Source organism: Suillus subaureus, assembly GCF_016647635.1.
Source record: "Suillus subaureus strain MN1 chromosome Unknown BJ212scaffold_47, whole genome shotgun sequence".
Lineage (NCBI taxonomy): Eukaryota > Fungi > Basidiomycota > Agaricomycetes > Boletales > Suillaceae > Suillus > Suillus subaureus.
Window position 1 is genome coordinate 153,694 of NW_024538603.1, and position 23,023 is coordinate 176,716.

The 23,023-nt window shown below is 43.1% G+C and overlaps 4 protein-coding genes across 4 annotated transcripts; 3 read left to right on the forward strand and 1 right to left on the reverse strand.

Moving 5' to 3' along the window:
- Positions 1-1,081: 1,081 nt before the first annotated feature.
- On the forward strand, positions 1,082-1,728 carry BJ212DRAFT_1485953 (uncharacterized protein; the record flags this gene model as incomplete). Its single annotated transcript, XM_041341051.1, has 3 exons — positions 1,082-1,309; positions 1,357-1,647; positions 1,693-1,728. 3 exons carry the CDS (start codon positions 1,082-1,084, stop codon positions 1,726-1,728), a joined length of 555 nt encoding a protein of 184 aa, XP_041187709.1.
- A 3,144-nt stretch (positions 1,729-4,872) lies between these two features.
- On the forward strand, positions 4,873-5,739 carry BJ212DRAFT_1282752 (uncharacterized protein; the record flags this gene model as incomplete). The annotated part of the gene is made up of 1 exon (XM_041331701.1): positions 4,873-5,739. The coding sequence occupies one exon, from the start codon at positions 4,873-4,875 to the stop codon at positions 5,737-5,739; it is 867 nt and encodes a 288-aa protein (XP_041187710.1).
- A 321-nt stretch (positions 5,740-6,060) lies between these two features.
- Positions 6,061-6,354, forward strand: BJ212DRAFT_1282775 (uncharacterized protein; the record flags this gene model as incomplete). The annotated part of the gene is made up of 1 exon (XM_041331704.1): positions 6,061-6,354. One exon carries the CDS (start codon positions 6,061-6,063, stop codon positions 6,352-6,354), a length of 294 nt encoding a protein of 97 aa, XP_041187711.1.
- An 8,362-nt stretch (positions 6,355-14,716) lies between these two features.
- Positions 14,717-15,313, reverse strand: BJ212DRAFT_1485955 (uncharacterized protein; the record flags this gene model as incomplete). The annotated part of the gene is made up of 2 exons (XM_041341052.1): positions 14,717-14,857; positions 14,924-15,313. The coding sequence occupies 2 exons, from the start codon at positions 15,311-15,313 to the stop codon at positions 14,717-14,719; spliced, it is 531 nt and encodes a 176-aa protein (XP_041187712.1).
- Positions 15,314-23,023: the final 7,710 nt, after the last annotated feature.

The window sequence follows — 23,023 nt, forward strand, 5'->3', positions numbered from 1 at the left end:
GTCTGAATATTACCTTAGATCTGCCCAATTATCTTCTGGACTTCAGTCCATCTGAGTCTTGTCCTTTTCCATAAGGCCTAGGGAAGGATTCCCTAGGCCGGAATTCCAGACCTTTGGATTTGTCCCCTATGTCTCTGTCCCAAGTCTAGGGATTGCTTCCCTAGGCTAGAGTCTTGCCTTTCTGGCACTTATCCTCTCTCCAGACTTTGGTCCACTTCCTATCTCTCTGACTCTACCTTAGGGTAGTCTACCTCTGTTTGCTTCTACATTAGACTTCATCTGATGTAGCCCCTATTCCTTCTGGACCTCCAGACCTCCAGTACTCCTACCTGGACATCCTAACCTCTGGACATCCTGTCCTATGCACCTCCAGGGTGTCCTATCCTTCAGATGTTCTGCCCTCCATACCTTCAGACATCCCATTCTCCTAACCCTCAGACATCCTGTCCTCCTGTCCTCCATACTTCCAGACCTCTGGACATCCTACCCTTCCATCCCGTTTCCTGTAGAAGTACTATCTTGCAGTGGGAACTCTCCTGAGCACTTCCTGCATTCCTCCAGAACTCTCCCGCGCTCCTCTGGAAGTCCTCTAGCACTCTCCACCAGAGTAGCCAGCCTCTGGAAGTCCTCCAGACTTCATTGGACCATCATCAGACTTCCTCTGAAATGAAGGGCACATACTTGGGTAAGGGGCACAGTGTATAAGCTGAGGCCAAGCCCCTCTGAGTCAGTCTCTCTCTCCTTTGAGCATGGTTCTTAACAGGGTGTGGATGCTTCTTTGATTTCGCCAGCTGACAATGACACCCATGGACACCAATCTCGATGGCCTGGTTATTCTGGAAAGTCCACAAGGAATGAACTTTCATAGTGAGGACAACTTTTATGAGGCTCTTGGAATGGAGTAATTGTATTCTGCTATTGCTCATATGGAAACATACCCTCAATACATGAGACATCTCATGCATAGACTTGGTCAGTTGATCACATCAGCAGACAATGGTGATGGTCCCCTGGCTGTAGGTTCACCATCAGCAGTCACTATTGGGTATGTCTGATCAATTTATATGTATATATAACTGACATGAGCATTAATATGATGCCTGATACATCTATGCCATGGTTATATCTCAAAAGCAAGATGCACAAGGACAAGGCTACAGATACAGCTGACAAGCAAGGAATAGTCACACATGCCATGGAAGACATGGCAATTGATGATGATGATGTCCCATCAGATGGGTCAGTTGATCAGAGCAGCCACAATGATGTCAAGCACAAGAGAACATCTTCTCAGCCATTGCCACCAAAGGTGAGTTGTTCTGTCTTAATGTTTCATCTCATCATCACACCTTCCAGAAGGATGGTGGTTGTGGACCATTGAAGCATCTGAAGGCAGTTGTGAAATCAATATCTTCTTCAATTCCCACTATCCAATCACTGATTGTCTTAGTTCAAATGACACCTGAGCCTGAGGGCTTGGCCACCACCACACACAACATTGGTGATGCAAGTGGAGTGGACGACGACATTGATGCTGTTGGTGATATTGATGATGAACAATTGTTCAGTTCTCTTTCTGCCGATCCTTTGGTCATCATACATTCTTGTGCTGTCATGGAATCATCTATAACCACTGAAAATGCTCATGTGAGTTGATTTGTCATTCATTGATGCAATACACCAATTCTGTAGGACTGGCTTGAAAACATGCTTTCTCTACCTGGCTAAGCATACAATTCAATCAATTGCTACTCAGCACCATTAGAAAGATTGGTTAGATGATAGCACAATACAAATCTTGCACTTGTTGATGTCCCCACCTAGTATTTGAATTGTGTTGATATATCATAGTGTTGAAAGTCATGTGAATGTGCATTAATTGGCATGCGAAGATGTGTTTCTACCTTTATTCTGTTTCTCATTGATGCCATGACCAATCAAATATGTACACTTCAACTGAGTTGTTATTGAGGTGTGGTCTTTCAATTCTTGCCCATTGAACAGATGCATTGTGTCATATGTCATATTTGTGGTGCCTGAATACTTGTAATATAGCTAAATCAGGTAAATAACAAGATTTTCATACATTTGTTGGACATGTTCAATGCTACCTTTCTCTCTCATGTCACTTACAGGTCTTGATCTGACCACTGGGCTACTGGGAAAGGAGGTCCCAATGGAAAGCTAGATTATCACATGGAAGAGTGGTCATACTACTATTCTTCCTATGGTTTGCACTGACACAAGTATCAATGTTTGCGAGGCCATTGACATTCCTATTATCAAGTTCATGGCTGAGTTTCTAACCTCTCTTTCAACATCAAAGAACATTCTACATCTGACCAAAGAAGCACTTGGGTGAGTTGAGATCTTGGATGTCATCAGGAACATGCTGGGCTTGAATATGCCAGTTGTGATCAGAGGTGTGGCCCATGATATGGTCAATGGAAACCTATTAGTGGACTCCATCAACAAACACTTCACAATCTCTCCACACCATCCTGTGTGCATTCATGGTGAACATTATATTTAGGCCTGATGTATAGTGCATTATTAATCAAGATTGTAGATGTGATGTTGTGATTGATGGACCATGTACACCCCACAATGACTGGCATGATAAAGTCATTCTGTGAGTCAATGGATGACCCAACAAAAATCCAATGCATCCTTGACCTGCCACTTGTGCAAGCAGTGATGCCAAAATCTCTCAGGTAAGTGTGACAATTATCTGTGTTAACACCTTGTAACATCACAATGATTGTTCAGGAACATTGATCATGGGCTCATGCATAGCTGGAATCAAATGTTGGAGCATCTGAGTGGGTATCAGCAGCACATATCCTATACCAGAGTGATCAGTTCATCCCTGGTGATCTTGTGGACAGGGAGAACCTTTGACATGTATTGACACAATCACTACAGTTGTAGAACATCTATGCAGAAAACAGAGTTATGGAATTGGTGTTATGGAGAATGTGTACTCAGGATGTTATGCATAACTTGGTTGTCTGTTATTCTATGCTCAATATCGCATGCATCACTCACCACTGAAGCAGTGATTTGTTGTGGAACTAGTTGCACTGGCTGAAGATTGAACTTTCCATGAAGTTGAAATAGCATGTCAACAAGAATAGTTTTGGGGTGTGTTTAAGTGAGCTCCACAAATTTGCATGACTTCAGACAACCACATGCAGTTTATACTAAATACACACCATCATTTGGAGAAGATAGGTGGTATGCAAGACAGAATTGATGCAATTGTGCTTACCTGGCATATGTAACATTTGTATTGCATCATATGCAATGGCAAGAGGTATTCAATATTTGAGGCAAACCAAAGACTTTGTTTTGGGCATACATCCTTTAATATGGGACTAGACAAGAAATGCTCACATTTCTAAAGCTGATGCTACAAGTGAACATGACTAACAATATCAATGATATATTTATTGAGTACTTCAACACACATTTTCCTCTCCATTGCATCTTGATATGTGTACTTGCAGGCCTCCTGAAGCTTCTTCTGGTTCTCCATCTTGCCCTTGAGCTGATCTATGTCCTCACTCATAACATCAAGGAGTGCCTTCTGATACCTCACCTCTTCTTCTAAGCAATCAATACATTAGGCTCATTCCAACCACAGCTGGAGAGGTTTGAGGACAGTGTACAAAAAACTGTAGTAGTAGATACCACATGACTATTCAAACCCAGCATAACCTTATTCCTCAACCTCTCCAGCAGTAGCTAGCACAAAGCATTTGTAAACAAAGCTTAGCCACTGCAGCTGTGTCAAACAGAGTCTGAAAAGTAGTAGAATATATACAGTGGCTCAAAAAACTGTCTGCATGTTTTGACATTTTCACTATTTATAATATTGTGTGAGAACAAACAAATGCCTCAAGGACATGCTTATAGTACATTGTAGTATGGCTTCAGGGCTTTCATTTGAGCCCTACACCGTGGGAATTGGTGGAGATATGGTGGAGATACAAGGCTCACAAAATGGTGACTCATGCGGACAATTTTTTGACTCAAGTATTTTACAATAATAACCAGGTATTCTAGTATTTTGTATGACCTCCCTTGGCTTTAATAAGACAGAGAGAGGATATTATCTCTTTGAGCAGAGGAGATGGCTTTCATGGTGATCATGACTATGATACATGAGATATTCTGGTTTATATAGTTAGATATAGTCATAAAATAACATAATGACACCACTTCATAATTTATATAATAGTGGCATGATTTTTGTGGTGTGCACCAATAGATGAAGTCCTCGACACTCTTCAGCTCGTTGGAATCTCAGTATCTAACTTTCTGCTTGAGCTGCTTGCCAACAAGGAGTATATTAACCATATTGCAGTGAAAGATATCCTACAAAATAAACAGTTAATTCTTGATGCTCTTTTGAAGAGTGCAGAGGATTCTCTGAGTACTGAGCTTAAATGGGTGACAGATCTCATCAAGGATGTCTGTGCATGCGAAATGGTGGTCCTGTCAGTGAAGGAGAGTGGCTATCATTTCAATGTGGTACATACAGTACCAGAGCAATTAGAGGATTTCAGTATCAAGGAACTAGCTAAAGACATGGAGAAACTCGCACCTGTAACATGGGACTTCCTTGATACAGCTTCATCCATGAGAACAGCCTGAAAAATATGTACAGGAAAAGACCATGATGAGCATCAGCTCAAGGCAGGCATGGATAGTGACAAAGAAGCTTATTGGGAGGAGCTTGGTGAAGGAGATCTCAAAGGAATTATTTCTGGACTCACCAATGATGCAGAATCCAGTGTCGAGAATCAGTGGAAAGCAAAAGCCTTGCTGGTATGTATTCAGCCTTTGATATCAAAGACATTGAAGTTGATGCTTAATCTACAGAGAAAAGTAATGGTTATGAGTATAATGATGAGAAGCACAAACCAGAGATCCAATACCTTGCAAAGCTTAATGGGGATGTTCCTGCAGTCCACACACTCCCCACAGAAAGTAATCGAAATGCTCAAACAAATGAGAGTCTCTGTATCTGTTAATGCAATATTTGCAGCCACACGCTCATTATCAGCACAAACTCACCACACACTCCGCTTGCTTGGACAATCACTCCTTGTTGCCTATGCATATGACAACTTTGACATTGACCTGAAATCTCATGAGCACAAAATTGAAAACTCAAACAAATCACTGAAACATCTTACATCCAGGTTAATGTTCCCTCTGCAGCACTGCACCTCACAAGAAGATCTCAAATGTTCCAAGGAGCTATGGCTAAAGTCATCTCTCAACCTTCAAGCAGAAGTGTTGCTGAAATGGGGGTGGAAGGACTTGCTCAGCCTTCAACCAGACACACCAAATTCATCAGGACTTACCTGTCATGACCACTTCAATTCGTGGAAGTTTCTCTTTGACCTCATAACATATGGACCTCCATACTTCATGCAGTTTAAAGACCGGCTGCATGAACTGGAGCTTGTTGAAGGCATCCCCGTCATTAAAACACCCACTATAGCTGCATTAGCAATGGATGTTAGCAATTCCACTGTTGCTGGCAATATACAGAGTGTTATCAACTTACTTGAGCAAGGCAGAATCACAGAACCTGACACCTTTGATGATCCTGAGATCCCTGACATCTCAGAGTATGTCGTTCTGTTCCATGGTGACCTGGGCACAGGTGAATGGCTCCAAGTGGTACAGCAGCACCTTGCAATCAAAAACACACCTTGGGATTGATTTCAACATGTTGTATTCATCCCTGGTATGTTCCATTTGAAGATGGCAGTGGCAGACTCTATATGGCGAACATTTCTGCAATCTAGTGCAGTGCATCTCAATGAGACAAGTCTCATGCGAGATGTGGGTGTGTTGCATCCCAAGGAGATGGGCCTTCATGGGACAAAACCAGGGTTTCAGCAAATGCATCAGTTGATTGGGTATGATGGCATATGCCACCATCTTGATTGTTGGAGAGTTGAGGCCCAAAAACATGACATGAACTGTACAGATCTCGGGGCATTTGCAGCATCAGAGCCATCATATGAAGAACTACAAAAGATGGCAGACTCACTTGCATGGCATTATGTTGCTGATCACAAAATTCAACATATGTGGAACAAGTCAGCAGCAGAGTGTGACCAGCAACACGAAAATGGCCTCCATCTAAACAAATATGTGCTTCTGTATGAAGAGTTGTCATATGTGATGAACTTTGGTGATATCAGACAACTGGAGACTTGCCTTGTTACATGGATATTGATGTTCAAGGCTACTGGTAAACACAAGTATGCCAATGTGATGTTGGAGTTCTTATGTAATGTGCACTTTGTATATCCTGAAGGTTTAAAGTGAGTCAAGTTAAGTGCAATCAAACAGAGACATTGACTTACAATTTGTAGACACGCGGTTTGTTATCATATCCTTATCAACCCCACAGGGAAGAAGGGTAAATTCCATGGGGTTGACTGGTGTGTGGAGCTAAATAATCTATTCACAAAGGTGTGTTCACCTCATTGTGTGAAGATGGTGAAGTGATGTGAGGTACAGGTGATCAATGGAGGCAAGGTGTCATATCCCACAATCTGGACCCATATTCCATCATATTCCCACGCCTTCCGAGCCTATGTCTGGACCCCACTTCTTATCCAACTCATTCCCAGATCCCCTTCCACTGTGTGCTCCACACCTCAGCAGGATTGACTCTGCTCCAGATTTACCCCTGAGCTCCAGACCATCAGATCTCCACTGCTAGCCTGATCCATACCCCCCTGTCCCATCCACCTTATGCACACTCCATCCAGCAAGACATCTGGACTTCACCTCATCTCAGATTCTGGACTATATTCACTTCTTATATCCCGGTTCTGTATCTACCTTGTCTTCCAGATCCCCAGATCTCCAGACCTATTCCCACCCTCTGTCCAATATCCTGCACCTATCCCCATTTAGGCATCTCTGCCTTTCCAGCTTTCAGTTACCTCCTGTTCTATCTTGCTTATTGATCCTTGTACAAGTCTTCATCTCTGAGTTCATTTAGTTATGTTCCATCTTACTTACTAATGTGTTTCCACATGCTCGTACATAGCCCTGCTCCTTTGCTTACTGATCCCCTCAGATATTGTCCAGTATATAACCCCTGTAGATACTCCTGTAGTTCCTCAGTTCAAATATCATCTTAGACTTTGCTCTACTTGCCCAATCCTCTCTCAGACTTTAGTCCACCTAAGTCTGTCCTACCCATCAGGCCTAGGGATTAATTCCCTAGGCCAGAGCTCTGCCTTTCCAGCACTTACCCTCTTTCCAGACTTAGGTCCAATCCCTGTCCCTCCAACTCTACCTTAGGGTAGTCTACCTCTACTTGTTTCTACATCAGATGAAGTCCAATATAGCCCCTGTTCCTTCCATACCTTTGGATGTCCTATCCTCCTGTCCTTCAGATGTCCCACCCTCTGTACCTTTGGATGTCCTGTCCTCCTAACCCTTGGACATCCTATCCTCCTGTCCTTCAGACCTCTTGCCCTCTATACCTTCAGACATCCTATCCTTTGTACCTCTGGACATCCTGTCCTTCTGTCCTCCATCCTCCTGTCCTCCTGTCCTCCTGTCCTCCTGTCCTCCTGTCCTCTGGACCTTTGGACCTCCTATCCTTCCATCCTGTTTCCTGTAGAAGTATTACCTTGCAGTGGGAACTCTCCCGCACTCCTCCGGAAGTCCTCTGGACTTCATTGGACCATCATTGGACCTCATATGAAATGAAGGGCACATACTCAGGTAAGGGGCACAGCGTATGAGCTGAGGCCAAGCCCCTCTGAGTCAGTCTCTCTCCCCCTTGAGCAACATGGTTCTTAACATATACTAAGGTCATCCTGGTGAATGAAGATCATGCATCCTGATTTGTGAAATGCTATCACATTCAGGAAGTGCACATCAAGCCTCTACCCCAAACCAAAGCTATGTTGCTCTGCAATGATATCAAATATAATATCATCATCAACATCCTGTCAATCTGCAAAGACATCACAAACCTTTCCATATCATCACACAACAATGCTGACAACATCTGTCCTGACCTGACATCTATACACCATGTCCTGGATACCCTCCCACTCACAGCACTTTCTTTGAAGATCAGCTCATCACTTACTGAGTCTTCCATGGTCATGGCTAGCACATTTGCTAGACTCACACATCTTGAGATCAATGATGAAGCAATGCTTTGGCATGCTGACATGGGAGCCTTCCCCCAGTTGACCCATCTGGTGCTTTGGTTTGACTTCTTCAACTCAAGTCTGAACATCCTGAGGATGGTAAAGTGTCTTCTCCAACATGCAAGCTTGAAAGTCCTTGTGTTCCATGCACTGGGTCACCACGCATGTGCAAGGTTCCTTTAATCCCATGAAATTTTAGACCCTTGTATTATTATTGGACCTGCACAAGGGTTTGCATGGGATCATTTTGGCAATGCTTCCATGTTACTTTGGGAACTCACCAACAAAAAGATGAACATGCCTGGCCTGAACCACAGTCAGTACATCCAGGCCACTATGAGATAGTGATCTCAATTGATGACATCACACAGGAAAGCACCATTGCTTCTCAAACAGCACTTTTGAAAATGGAATCAGGGATTTCATGGCTCTTCCTCATATACCTGAACACAATATAGACCATGAGCTCATCAAGTGTTTTTTGGCTGGGGTTCAGTGGACAGATCAAGGAAGCCAATTCTGATACACAATGACTCCAGTGACAACTCAGATGATTCTACTGATGAGATCCTGAGGTGGATCCCACTGACCAGGTCATTGACTAGGATTCCCATAATGATAATGCATAGGAGATGTCCATTACTTATCCCACAGATGAGTAGTGCGGTCCAGGAGCATATTTCACATTGTTTGTTCTGTTTTGTATGATCTGTATGTCTGTTACCAAGTATATTCATGTACATGCTACTAGATGACCATCCTGCATTGATGCATGACATTACAATCAGCAGTTGGTCACTTTGGCTCACAGATGGATGCCTTTGCTGATGAATATATTACTGAATAAGCATGCATCATATCACTGGCATATATCTAGTCATTTGTGAATTAGTATATTTGATTCAGATTGTTTGCAAGGCCTTGCAGTAAAAATCTCATTCTTGAGAAATTCAATGGGACCAACTTCAGCAAATACCAGGATGAATTTTGGCCAAGTGTTGAGGTGCAGACATGGGATTGCAGAAAGACATCACTGTGATATGTAAATGCCAATAGACAATACTGCATGGCTTTACATATTCTATATGTCATGCCATGACATTCTCAAGTCACAGACCACCAATGAAGACAATCCTGCCTGTGAGACATGCTATGTCAAGAGGCAATGAAAGTCAATCAGCAAGATGTCACTGCCAGAGCTGCAATATTCGTCCAGACATACTGGACACCATGAAATTGGTGATTAAACAGGACAGTGTACCTTGAGGTATACATACCAGGTTATTACCATGCTTGGCAGTGTCAAATTATGGCTGAGATAATCTGGGTGGTATGGCCCAGGGAAGGGGTTATACACCATGTAGGAATTGCCTGGCACACACACAAACTTGCTGTCAAAGGGGATGTCCATCACATAAGTGTCACCTGGTGCACTCATAAATTCATAAATTTACAGGTGAAGGGGTTATACACCCCAGAGGTATTGTCCAGCTCACCCATAAACTCACTCAATGATAATATACATGCAATGCTGCAACATAACATCAGACCATGATACAACATGCATCTCTGAGCCCCACTCCAGAATCACTACATTCGATGTTACAACTGGAAAAGAATCCTTTGTGGCAGGTATGGGTTCATTCAGCAGTGAGGAGGACTCCCCTGTCATCAGGGCTGGCATTGCTGCTGATAGGGCAGAAACCATCTTCATGTGTTTATCAATTTCGATGTTCTCGACTGTGGGAGTAGATGACATTGGTGGGAAACCACTGGTAGTGTACAGGAACACCACAAGAGATGAGATCATGCAATCCTGAGACGGAAATATCCATCCTATTGAAATCCATGATGCATCTGATGGGCCAACAGGAATCAAGGCCAGTGTTGGTCACCCTGAGTATATGCCCCCACAAGCCAGAGTGTGTGTGCCAATGCAGGTCTTGATGCAAGTTGTAGACTATGAACCCATACTGGTCCAGTATATGTTGGTGCGTGTCACTGACTTGTGTGGCTAATGTCTCTTTGGACAGGAATGAGAAGTCTATCCAACCCTGCCCCAACTCTGCAGGGATAATGTACTGAGGCTTGTAAGCTGAAATGACTGTGCCAACGAGCATGTCAGCATTTGCCCAAGTTGCCAGAAGCTTAGTGTGCATCTCTGAAGATATGTGCCAGCCTCTGGGCTCTGAAATGCCCCAATCACCACCTAGAGGCCAGGCAGTGGCAATCCAACTACCATCCAGGAACAGTCAAGTATTTGGCTGCTTGCTGGCAGGAATGCACAGTTGGTATGGCCTCAAGTTGTCCCAGTGGTCTGGAGTGGTTGACCAGTCATGGTCTTGGAGGGCTCCATTGCTGAACATTTTGTTTGTTCTCATGTCAGGTTGTGGAGGGGCTGGTCCTACCCTTGGGTATATTACATTGATGGCTACCCAAACATACTCCTGACCATCAGTTTTCTTACTGGTCACTCTCCACCACAAAGATTGTTTGTCTACCAATCACTGAAGTGGTGAAGATTGTCCTCTATGCACATTGGACATCATGATAATGTTGGGGAGAATGAAGTCAACAAATTCATGACAAGTCACAGAAAGCCCAGGAATATCATCATTCCAAGGTTATTGACAGGAAGGCTATGAAGCTTGGCATGGGGGAAGAATAAATAAACAAATTCGCAATGAATAACTGAAAGCCCAGGAACATTGTCATTCCAAGGTTCTCAACAAGAAGCTACAAAGATTCCAGGAATATCATCATTCCAAGAGTCTGTGTAAAGGTGGAAGGTAAACTGAAGGAAGAGCAAAAGGCTTGCAGTCCCTATATATATATATCTTGCTTAGCAATTGCAAGTGAACAATGCATGTGGATGTGGAATTTGGATGGTCCATGGTCCATCTGCCTCATATGACTCATGCTGTTGCCTGCATTAATGGCAGCATCATTGGAGGCAAGGCTTCTGATGCCAGTAGATAGCCTTGAATTATACATCATCATCAAAGCACCTGATCCTTGAGTGATGGAATAGAGTGAATTTGAGATGTACATGGGATTTGTGGTTCATGAGTCATAGAGCATCCAACTGAGTCTCAACAATATAGTGTGACAGGGATCATTTCAGATGGAGAATTTGTGTGCAACATTGAACCCACCCTCCTACTTTGTGTTTTTCTGACGATCCAAACAGTGTGCCTCCAGTGGCTTAGTACAAACAGGGAGATGAATGAGTGGGCTGACTGACAACCTTGATCCATGTGTTTACTGCCAAGAAAGCCTTGTACAGATTGTGACCATTCTAATGAGTGATTGTTCACCTGAGTCAAATGCTAGGGCTCTGCATCTTCACTTATATGACATGGTATGTCTCTCTTGGGTCCGGGTGATTGTAAGCTGTCACACAAATGATTGGGAGTTGTGAGGTATGACAAGAGGATCACCGGGGTGCTATAATTACCTAGGGGGATGAACTTCTCATAAAACATGAGGTTTGAATAGGAATGCTGAGCATTCCTGGTGTTCAGCACAAAGGGGCAGTACTTTTTTCAGGACTGTCCATAATTGACGCTATCCTGTCCGTACAATAGAAATTTGGAACAAGTTTAGAGCGAGGTCTGCAACTCTACACCTTTGTGATGACTATGGAGGGGTTGGATTGGTATTCAATGACTTGGAATTCCTGGAGTCCAGATGGCTGTTCAAAGACAATCAAGGACCCTGTGCAGAAAGCCTGGCCTCTCACATGGGGTCAGGAGACAGACTGAACTGCAAATTTGAATGTTGCAAGGAGCCAAAGAGAAGTCCAGAGAGACTAATTGGATTGTGGGAATATCATTATTCCAAGATTCAGATGATATTATGGGTATGGGGAACAGAAGTTTAGAATCCAGGAACATCATTGTTCCAAGGTATGTGTATGAGGCATTTCCATCAGTGCCAGTCACCTCAGCTCTCTTCAGGTAGCCAAAGGCCATTGTCCTGTCGAAAGTGCGCTTGACACCAGTGAGCTGCAGCATTGCACAATCAGGGGTTGTTCAACATCATTTGAGTGCTACATACCTCTGCAAAGCAAGATACAGGCAATCATCCATGTATGCGTTGTAATTGACTGGAGGTTGGGGTCTGCACAAGGGATCAATTAAGTTGTCACTTGAAAAACTAGATGATAACAGACCATTGAGATATCCCAACAACTTGTGACACTCGCTTGGGTGAAGAGAGGAGGAATCTACTGGGGATGTGCCAATGGTGGGTCTGTGTAAGACCATTGAAGAGTGTCCAAAGCTTCTTGTTAAGTACTTGGCAACAATGCAATATGCATGGAGCCATGGAAGAGGGACATACTCAAGCCCTTTAGGACAGGTGGTAACTTTGGGTAGTATCTCATAACTGCATCCTGGCAGCAAAGGAAGTGCTTGCACTGATGATCAATGGCTCTGCAAAGAATGAGAGATGAGCTTGAATATACAGTCAAGACTCACTATCATGAGAGTCTGCCCAGGTAAATGCTCATCAAGTTTGGAAGGGACAACAAAGTTGGACAAAGAGCAGCATGATTGTGATGACTCAATGGTCAGTGGTCACACTGCCTTGTTAGGAAGCACCCCTTGCAAATATAAATGTTGAAATGTAGGGTTAGAGTTAGAGCTCTCAGCTACATTTCAAGGGAAGGGAACCAGAAATGCTATGCATGGGATTTTATAAGAAAAGACTGGGTAATTATAAAGAGCCCCAACCTTATTTTACCTTGAAATCTCAGGATTTTAAGGGTGGCTGAGAGCTCTGTCAGACCATCAGCAAAATTTTACATGTAAAACCAACATTATCATTTACCAAATGTAGCATTGGTATTTGTTAATATATATACAGTGGCTCAAAAAACTGTCCACATGTTTTGACATTTTTCACTATCTATGATATTGTGTGAGAACGAACAAATGCCTCAAGGACATGCTTATAGTACATTGTAGTATGGCTTCAGGGCTTTCATTTGAGCCCTACACTGTGGGAATTGGTGGAGATATGGTGGAGATACAAGGCTCACAAAATGGTGACTCATGTGGACAGTTTTTGAGTGTATATTAAAACTATATAAATCATTATTTATGACACCACAAAAATCATGCCACTATTATATAAATTATGAAGTGGTGTCATTATGTTATTTTATGACTATATCTAACTATATAAACCAGAATATCTCATGTATCATAGTCATGATCACCATGAAAGCCATCTCCTCTGCTCAAAGAGATAATATCCTCTCTCTGTCTTATTAAAGCCAAGGGAGGTCATACAAAATACTAGAATACCTGGTTATTATTGTAAAATACTTGAGTCAAAAAACTGTCCGCATGAGTCACCATTTTGTGAGCCTTGTATCTTCACCATATCTCCACCAATTCCCACGGTGTAGGGCTCAAATGAAAGCCCTGAAGCCATACTACAATGTACTATAAGCATGTCCTTGAGGCATTTGTTCATTCTCACACAATATCATAGATAGTGAAAATTGTCAAAACATGCAGACAGTTTTTTGAGCCACTGTATGTAACATTATACAACTTCCAAGACCATCACAGATTTGAAAACAGTACACAGTGCTAAGCATTGTATTTTGCCAGGTCCCAGCAGAGGTCACAATCTCTAGGGTACCCCAGTTGGCCAAACATGTGACAAGTGACAGCATTAGACCTGTGATAGGCCAGATCATCTGACATGCTTGCTGGAGCCAATTTGAAGTGCTTTCTCCATTCTTGGCAGTTTTGGAGGGCATCAGGGTGGGAAGCTGAGAGACTGGAGGGGTGTGATTGGAACCACAACTCATTATTGTCTGACCAGGACCCTTTCCACTGAATGGATGCATTCCAGAAATCATAAGGGGGCCAACAAGAGACTGTTCCTGCATGATTGCAACCAAGAAGGATGCCTATTTCTGCTGGCATTGCAATGTCTTTACAAAGGCTGCCAGACATGTCCATTCTTTGCCAGGCAGTAGTGTATGAAGAAGGGCCTACTAATGCCTGTGTGATAAGGTTGGCTGGACTGAACTGAAGAGCTAACTGCCACAATATTCCTCTGAGTGACAAAAAGCAATGAGCGAATGGTTTCTTGAGCAACTCTATGACTCTCAGTGTGTAAGTGTCCCAGTACTGGGGGTTCTGAAGATTGAAGCCTATGTACTGATCACAAGTGGCTAGATAGGCTGGTCAGGGGCCAGGCGATTGAGGTGTCATGTTTCCAAATGGTACCCTGATCTGGTAGGGTGCTCCAGACCTAAGCAGGCCTGGTATGGAATTTGCTGGGGAGGTGCTGGGATTGATGGACATGTCATAGGCAATGCATATGGCTGATCGAAATGTTATGATTAATTGGCCCATACACTGGGCTGGAATGGTGGGGAAAGTGACACTGGTCATGAAGACTGGTGGTCTGGTGAGTTGTAACTCATTTATCCTGTAAGTGTCATTAATGTGCTGCAAGGTCTCATAAGAAAATATTAAGACTTATAACTGAGAAAGTGGTTGGGGTATGGGTGTGGATGAAACTGTGACAGCATTTTGAATCCTATCCATTGATGAATGAGTGTCCTCCAGGACCTCTGGGGCAGATGAGGGGGACATACCAACATCTGGTAGTGGATGGTCCTGGAGGAGAGCCGGTGGCTCACTGGTGAGTTGTTCACATTGGGCAGGTCATTGATTGTCCCAGACTCCACAATATCTCTTGGCCTCAGAAGTTAAAGAAGCGCTAGCAGAGAGTGTATGCTTCCTGAAAGGACTGCTTTCTTGGAGCATCACTTGCTCATCACCAGGCAGGGAAGAAGCACATGGACTGTGGTGTGTCACAGTCTGTGGCGCCAGTTCAGCTATGGTAGAGGAAAGGCATTCTTGGCACAGGTCATGCAGAAAATTACCTGCAAGGTCTAATTCCTCCTGGGAGAGGGCAATTTGCAAGGTCTTGTGTGTGCTGTGGTCTGATACAAAGGTGTATTCCTCAACAACATGAACAGGGGACAATTCCCCTTCATTTTGGGAGAGCTCAGTGTTCACCACTGCCATATCCACATTGGTGATGGTGGCTTTGGCAGCATCATCTGACATGTCCTGGAATAACAAAAATATTTTGCCTGAGGGTAATTGCTCACACTTTGTCTTGCACCAGTATGCCCAACATCTGTACTCTCTCCTAGAGATCATGGTCCTATCTCTGCTGCTACTAACTCAATGTTCCTCCGGTGGGGAAGACTCACTGCTCAGTCTTCTAAGTTCGTCATAATTGTTAGCCTTGGGATTTTTTGGGTCAAAGGAGCTAGCATCTGAAGGAAACCATTGGTAGTTGATTGGGACTTGGTGTTCAACAAGCATGAACAAATCTTCAAAAGGCAACTTCTTGAAGTCTACTATGCACCCTCAATATGTGCATTCTGCGAGACCAGTGCTGATTATTAAATCCCTGATGGTTGATAAGTTTGGATGCATTATCCAGCAAGGATGTTTCTTGATGTGAAACACTATGAACCCATACTACTCCAGAATGTGATATCAGGCTTCTGCAGCATTTGCAGCTAATGCCTCCTCTGTATAGAATTGATCACCTAACCAGCATAAGGAGAGAGTGGGGGGAAAGGTGCACTTGAGGTTATAGGTGAAGGTGAGAGTGTCAATTATGTTTTGCACTTCCTCACGTATCCTAAAAATCATTTTGCCCATATCTAACATTAAATTCCAATGCATGCGGTGATTACAAACACCCCAATCTGAGACCCAATGACCCACAGGGAAGTTGACATTATTGCCAGGGTTTCAAGGGATGTAAGCACAGTATGGACAATTGCCCAACCAGTAATGAACTGTTGTAGACCAATCATTCTTGTTCAAGACCAGGGGTGGCACTGGACCTATCATGGGTTCATCACTATTGATCACTACCCAGAGGTATGCCTGTCCTGGCACTGTTCTGGTGACTACATTCCACTGTGCCAATTTTGCTGTCACTAGCCACTGGAAACAGGAAGGTTGCACAATGCACATCCAATTCATAGGTATGTCTTCAAATGGAACTCAGGAACATTGTTGTTCCAAAGTTCAGGCAATAGTATGGGTACAAAGTGTAGAATCCAGGAATGTTATCATTCCAAAATTAAGAGAATATTATTGGTATGGGCAACAGATGTTTGGAATCCATGAACATTGTCATTCCAAGATTCTGATGATACCAGGGATATGGCAAAGAGAATTGTTGGCAGAAGATGATTGATAAAGGTCCTTATATTGAATGCCAGCTATGGCCAAATCATTGTGAAGTGGACTGTGGTCAAACTGAGACACAGTGTGAATTGGAGACATGACTCGAGATCTATTGTCCCTTATTTGTCCCTTATGAATAAATATGATAGTGATAATTAATAAATGATTTTAATTGGCTGGCTCTGCCACCTCAAGCATCATATATAGTTTACCTCATCAAGATCATGCTCGTTACCAATGATGACAAATAAACAATTTTGATTGGCTAACAATGCTACTGATAACATTCGAGGCTTTGAACTATGATGGTGTGATGTATGGGGTGGGGTACTTGGAATGGGTGCCACAGCAGGTAACAAGTGCAGAAGTGTTGGTGTGGCTTGTGAGCACAATGTCAATGAGCATGCCTGAGGCAGTTTGGAATATAAAACTGTTGGGGTGTATGCCTCAAACTGTGAATGTCAGCAAAAATGCTATGACAAACAAGGACAGTACTGACTGTTGGCCCACCAATACTTGACTTCAGCTTCTTAACATAATGGGCCTTGAGAATTCTGACTTCAGTGTTCAATTCAGCTCTGAGTTGAGCTTTGAGAGCACCATCAGAATCCTCCCCCTCTCCCTTATCAGGACCTATGGAGTCATGTCATATTTCTAGATCCTGGTTTGGGTCTTCAGAAACTGCTGAAAGTCAGCCTGATTCATATTGGTAATTATACACGATGCACCTCGCAGCTGCATTTGAAAATTGCCATGCTGTACTTCTTCTAGATCATCCTCATCATCATCACCTGCATTTGGATCACCTGCAATCTCATCCAGTTCTTCAGCTTGGAGCATAGACTTGCATGCCTGACTGGATTGCCAATCAAGTTCCTGATAAGCAGCCTCAGCATGTTCTTCTTGGGCAAGCAGGCATTGTTCTATAAAGTTAGATGTAAATGTCACAACATTGATAATATATATGTATATATAACTGTGCAATGCATGATGCTTGCCATACTGCACTTGTCACCTCAAATCAGTAAGACCAGTATGTTATTGTTTACATAAATTTATCACTGACAATTGATGATTAGAACTGTTCAAGAGATCATTGCTCACCTTGTGTGTTATGGTCACTCAAGGGAAGGCATATAGAGTGAAGAATGGCTCAATATCATCTGTGGTAGATATGGAAACAGCTGGGATCAGCGCTGCAATAGCACATGCAATCTCTGGACATCTCAGAGTCACCAATCAGAAGTCCATCCCTGTCTTGCTATACAAAGGGGATCAGTTTGAAAGAGGAGAACTTATTACATGAATGGCACTCATCCAAGTGTTGGTCCCATTTACTGCATTGTAGGATTTGATGTCATTGATACTCCTCATATGCCATTGTACAATACTGACAAGACATTCCACACCACACCATCATCCTCCAATGTCATCAGAAATGATGTATATAAATGTTGGCTATGTATAGCCTGAGGCAGGAACTTATTGTTCTATCATCAAAGATGCATTCAATGTATCAGTGTTCGCAATTGTTGACATGTGGCTGATTCAGTGTAAAATACATTGCTGTGATGTAGTGTGTATGGTGAATCCATCTTAAGGCTTTCAAGGTGTGCTCATTGGTGTCTGTTACAACCATGTATGCCCCTATTCATTTTCTCTCTCTTACTGTGTATTATGTCACGAGCCGCATGATGCCACCACTAGACTTATCTTTGACTCATACCTTGTATTACATCACAACCACCATTGCCATTGCTAGATGACCTATTCTTGCTATTGCTTATGCGTCCTTTATCTCTGACTCATATCTGTTCTCATGTCTGCCCTAAAGTACTTGTAGTTCACTATAAATAGTTCTCTTGTATGCTTTAGTTCTGCACTTTAATCTTACCAGGTTTTACCTGAAACATCCTTCACTTGAGACCTCCAATCTCTTGTCATCTGAACCATACTTTAAGTTGGAAGCACTCCTTCTGACTTAGCTTACACTGAACACTTGACTTATCATCTTGTGTAGAATCTCAGCAGAGGTCCTGACTCTTATCGAGTCATCTGTTGTTAGAACTATCCTAGTTCATAACAAAAGATTAAAGTCCCAATCAAACCTCTCCATCCAGGGAGGCCCCAGTAGCTCAAAGCAAGACAACCCCTTGGGTTAGAAAGTATTGGTGGGAGAGTGATCCAAATGACATCCCCACAGAACCAGAAGAAGAAGAATATCACGAGGCCAAAGGTCTGGATATCACAGAAAACAGAGAGACAGATACCATCCCCTGTAACCACAGAACCTGACCAACATTCAACCACATCAGCAGACAGATTCCCAGAAGAACAATTACCCCGAAATCTTTCTGCACATCCCAGTATCAGAATGTCCAGCTCTTCATCCAAGCTTAAAGCTGGAACACCAAAAAACTATGATGGAAGCCCTGACCATGCTTTAAGATGGTTGTTTTCAGTGAAAGCATACTTTGCTGTTAACGCATCAGTTTACAACACCAATGAGAAAAAAGTTATTACTGCACTCACGTATATGACTAAAGATAGTGCCATGGGCTGGGCATTAACATTTTACACCAAAGTAGACAACTCCACCTCAAAATCCTACAGAACATTCATGAACTTTGAAGCCAAGTTCAAAGAAGCATTCGCACTGGCAGATGCCATTGGTACTGCTATGAATAAACTCTGAACCCTGAAGCAGATGGGCGACCTCACTTCCTATATCGCCAGTTTCAGGACCCTTGCTGCACAAGCTGCTGTAAAGCAAGATGCCATCCTGATTACATTCTTCAATGATGGACTCAAGAAGGGAATTGGTAACACCATTTATCAAATGGAAACCATCCCTATGGACTTCGACAAATATGTCCAAGCCGCAATTAGACTTGATGGTAACTGGCAACATGGTGCAATATTCCACAACAACAATCACACAACCACAAAACCTACTGGTCAACATTACATTTCCAGACCCTCTATTGATTGTCATGACCCCAATGCTATGGAGGTTGACCACCTCACAGAGGAAGAAAAGACAGAACACTACCAAAATGGCAAGTGCTTCAACTGTCATCAGAAGGGCCACATCTCCTGTAACTGCCCGAAGAAAAAGAATGGCAAAGCTCCAGTGTGTCGCACTGAACCAGCCAAAGAAGATGAAGAGGAAGTCTGTCATATCAATGAGGATTTTTGATGTGGAAGACTGGATTGACATCAGTATCTTCCAATGTACCTATTAGACTTGTTCGAGGTGTAGGAATCAGAAAGGAACTTTGCATTCCCATTTCCCTTATCTCCAAAACCTGTCTAAAAACTGTCGAAACAACTGCTGTTGTTGACTCTGGAGCCACCAGAACTTTCATCTCCAAAGACTTCATTAAGCTCCATCAAATTCGAATGCATAAACTTATGAAACCATTCCAAGTTACCACAGCAGATGGAAGTTATGCGAAAGGAGGTGCAATTACTCACTACTGTGTCCTAATCGTGAAAATTGATGAATCATCCATGCTTGGAAAGTTCAACATTACGAAACTCAGCCATCGTGATCAGATTCTGTTAGGAATCCCTTGGCTGCATGCCATGGACCCAATTATTTGGTGGAAAGCTGAGACTCTAGAACTCAGTTGGACAGAGAAAAGTGATTTGATAGAAGAAGACATTGACACTGAACAAAAGAAGAATAACCTTCCTCCTCTCTTTCAGAAAACCATCAAAACCCTGATCGATAAAACATGGAAGAACTCCCATTTGAAGAAAGAAGAGATGCCAGTCATAGTGCTGCCAAAGGCACCTCCTGTGTGACCCATGCCAGAACCACTCCCTCAAACAACAATCAAAGAAATCCCTGACAAAGAAGCATCCCCGGTTTTACCCAACCTTGACCCCATCCCTGATGATGACAATGACTCTTTTGATACCAAAGACAATGTATGGACTTCAGACTATGCACCACCTGTACACAAACTCGCAATGTATCATCTCAATAATGATGAATTTTTGGTTGAATACCCTGTCAATGCTACCGAGCTCCATGTCATCACCAACATTCCCATGGACACCCCATTAACCAAAGATGGTACCAGTGCTGCAGAACAAAAACCCACAGTCACACCCTTGTCATGGCCCATCAAATACGTCAAAACCAGTAACAAAGCTCAGCAGTTTGCATTAGCAGCTGGGCTTGAACAAAAGAAGAAATCATTCGAAAAACTCATCCCTTCTTACCTCCACAACTTTGCCGACATCTTTGCCAAAGACAGACTAAATCAGTTACCCCCAGAACATCCTGGAATTGACCATCACATTGAGACTAAACCTGGTTTTGTCCTGAAAACATCCAAAGTCTACCCATTGTCAGAAGCAGAATGAACCACTGTCAAAGCATTCATCAATGAAAACATACAGAAAGGATTCATCTCCGAGTCAAAATCACCACAAGCTAGTGGATTCTTCTTTGTTGGAAAGAAAAGTGGTGACCTACACCCTTGTCAGGACTATTGGTATATTAATGATTGGACAGTGAAGAATGCTTATCCTCTCCCACTCCCATTGTCCCTGGTTGCTTGATTACATGGTGCTAAATATTTCACAAAGATGGATGTCTGTTCCAGATATAATAACATCTGAATTCACCCTGATGATCATTGGAAAGCAGCATTTACCACTGAGTATGGCCTCTTCGAACCTAATGTCATGTTTTTTGGTCTTTGCAACTTGCCCACTACCTTTCAGGCATACATGAATTGGACCTTCCAACAAGAAATAAATGAAGGATGGTTGGTCATTTACATGGACGACATCTGTATCTTTTTGAACGACCTCCCTTCCCACCATTCTCGAACCCATTGCATCCTAGAAAGAATTCATGCTGAATGTCTATTCCTGAAGCCAGAAAAATGCACCTTTGATGCTGAAGAAGTTGAATATTTAGGAATGATTATTCGTCCTGGTTGTGTCACTATGGATATCGCCAAAACCGATGGTATTCAAGATTGGCCAGTTCCTACTATGGTGAAAGAAGTTTGGTTGTTCCTTGGGTTCTGCAACTTCTATCACAATTTTGTCCCTCATTACTCTGACATTGCTAGACCCTTGATCAACCTCACCAAGAAAGATACAGTATTCCATTGGTCTGACCCATGTACCTTGGCATTTACCATGCTTAAGGAATGCTTTCTGAAGCAACCAGTATTACGGAACCCTGATCCTAGTCGGCAGTTTGCCATCACTACTGACACCTCACTCATTGCTACTGGAGCAGTTTTGCTACAGACTGATGAAAATGGAGTCTACCATCCATGTGGATACCTCTCCCAAACCCTGAACCCAGCTGAAAGAAATTATCAGATCTTCAATCGTGAACTTCTCGCTGTTATCCACACCCTCACCAAATGGCATCATTACCTCAAAGGAAACCCTCATCCAGTTATTGTCTTTATGGATCATAAGAATTTGCTCTACTTCTGTACCACACAGAAATTGACTCATTGCCAAGCACGTTGGCAGCTCCTCCTCTCCTGTTTCTCCTGTTACAACATAGAACTCCATCACGTTGCTGGAACTAAACTCACCACCCCTGATGCACTCTCCAGACGTCCTGATCATGGAACCGGACAGGGTGACAATGATGATGTCACTCTCCACCCAGACTCTATGTTTGTATGACTTCTTGACATGGAGCTTATGACCACACTCGCAAATCCTGACCCCTCTGATCCCAACCCAATCTTCCACACTGCTGCAGATGCCCTCGATGGCTTATCGCTTCCCCCTATGAAATCTGCACTCACTGATTGGACAATTAAAGAAGACATCTTATATTACAAAGATCGTGCCTACATCCGCCCCACTGGAAGACACCTGATTCTGGAGTGATGTCATGACCATGCTTCTGCTGGTCATCCTGGCTGCTTTAAGACAGAGGAGCTTGTCAAACATGACTTTTGGTGGCCTTCTATGGGCTCCTATATTCAGAAATATGTTGATGGTTGCACTCTTTGCCAGCAAATGAAATCTGACATGCACCCTGTGACCCCCCCACTTGTTCCTATCCCCTCAGTTGCCTCTGCACCCTTTGCCCAAGTCTCCATTGATCTCATTACCAATCTCCCCATATGCGCAGGTTTTGACTCTGTCATGGTCATGGTTGACCATGGCCTTATGAAGGGGGTAATTCTGATCCCTTGTACAAAAACCATCACTTCTGAAGGTGTTGCCTCAAAGTTTTTCAAATACATCTATTGCCACTTCAGTCTTCATGAGAAAGTTATATCTGATTGAGGACCACAGTTTGTATCAAAGTTCTCCAAAGCCCTTGCTAAACTCTTAAAATACGACATTGCTGCATCCACCGCTTATCATCCTCAGACTGATGGACAGACTGAACATCTCAACCAGGAACTAGAGACTTATCTCCACATTTACTGCCGCAATCACCCAGAGGATTGGGTAGAGCACCTTCCTATGGCTGAGTTTGTCCATAATCACTGAAAACATGACTCACAAAATGCATCCCCATTCTTCCTTATGATGGGATATGAACCCAGAGCTCTCCCA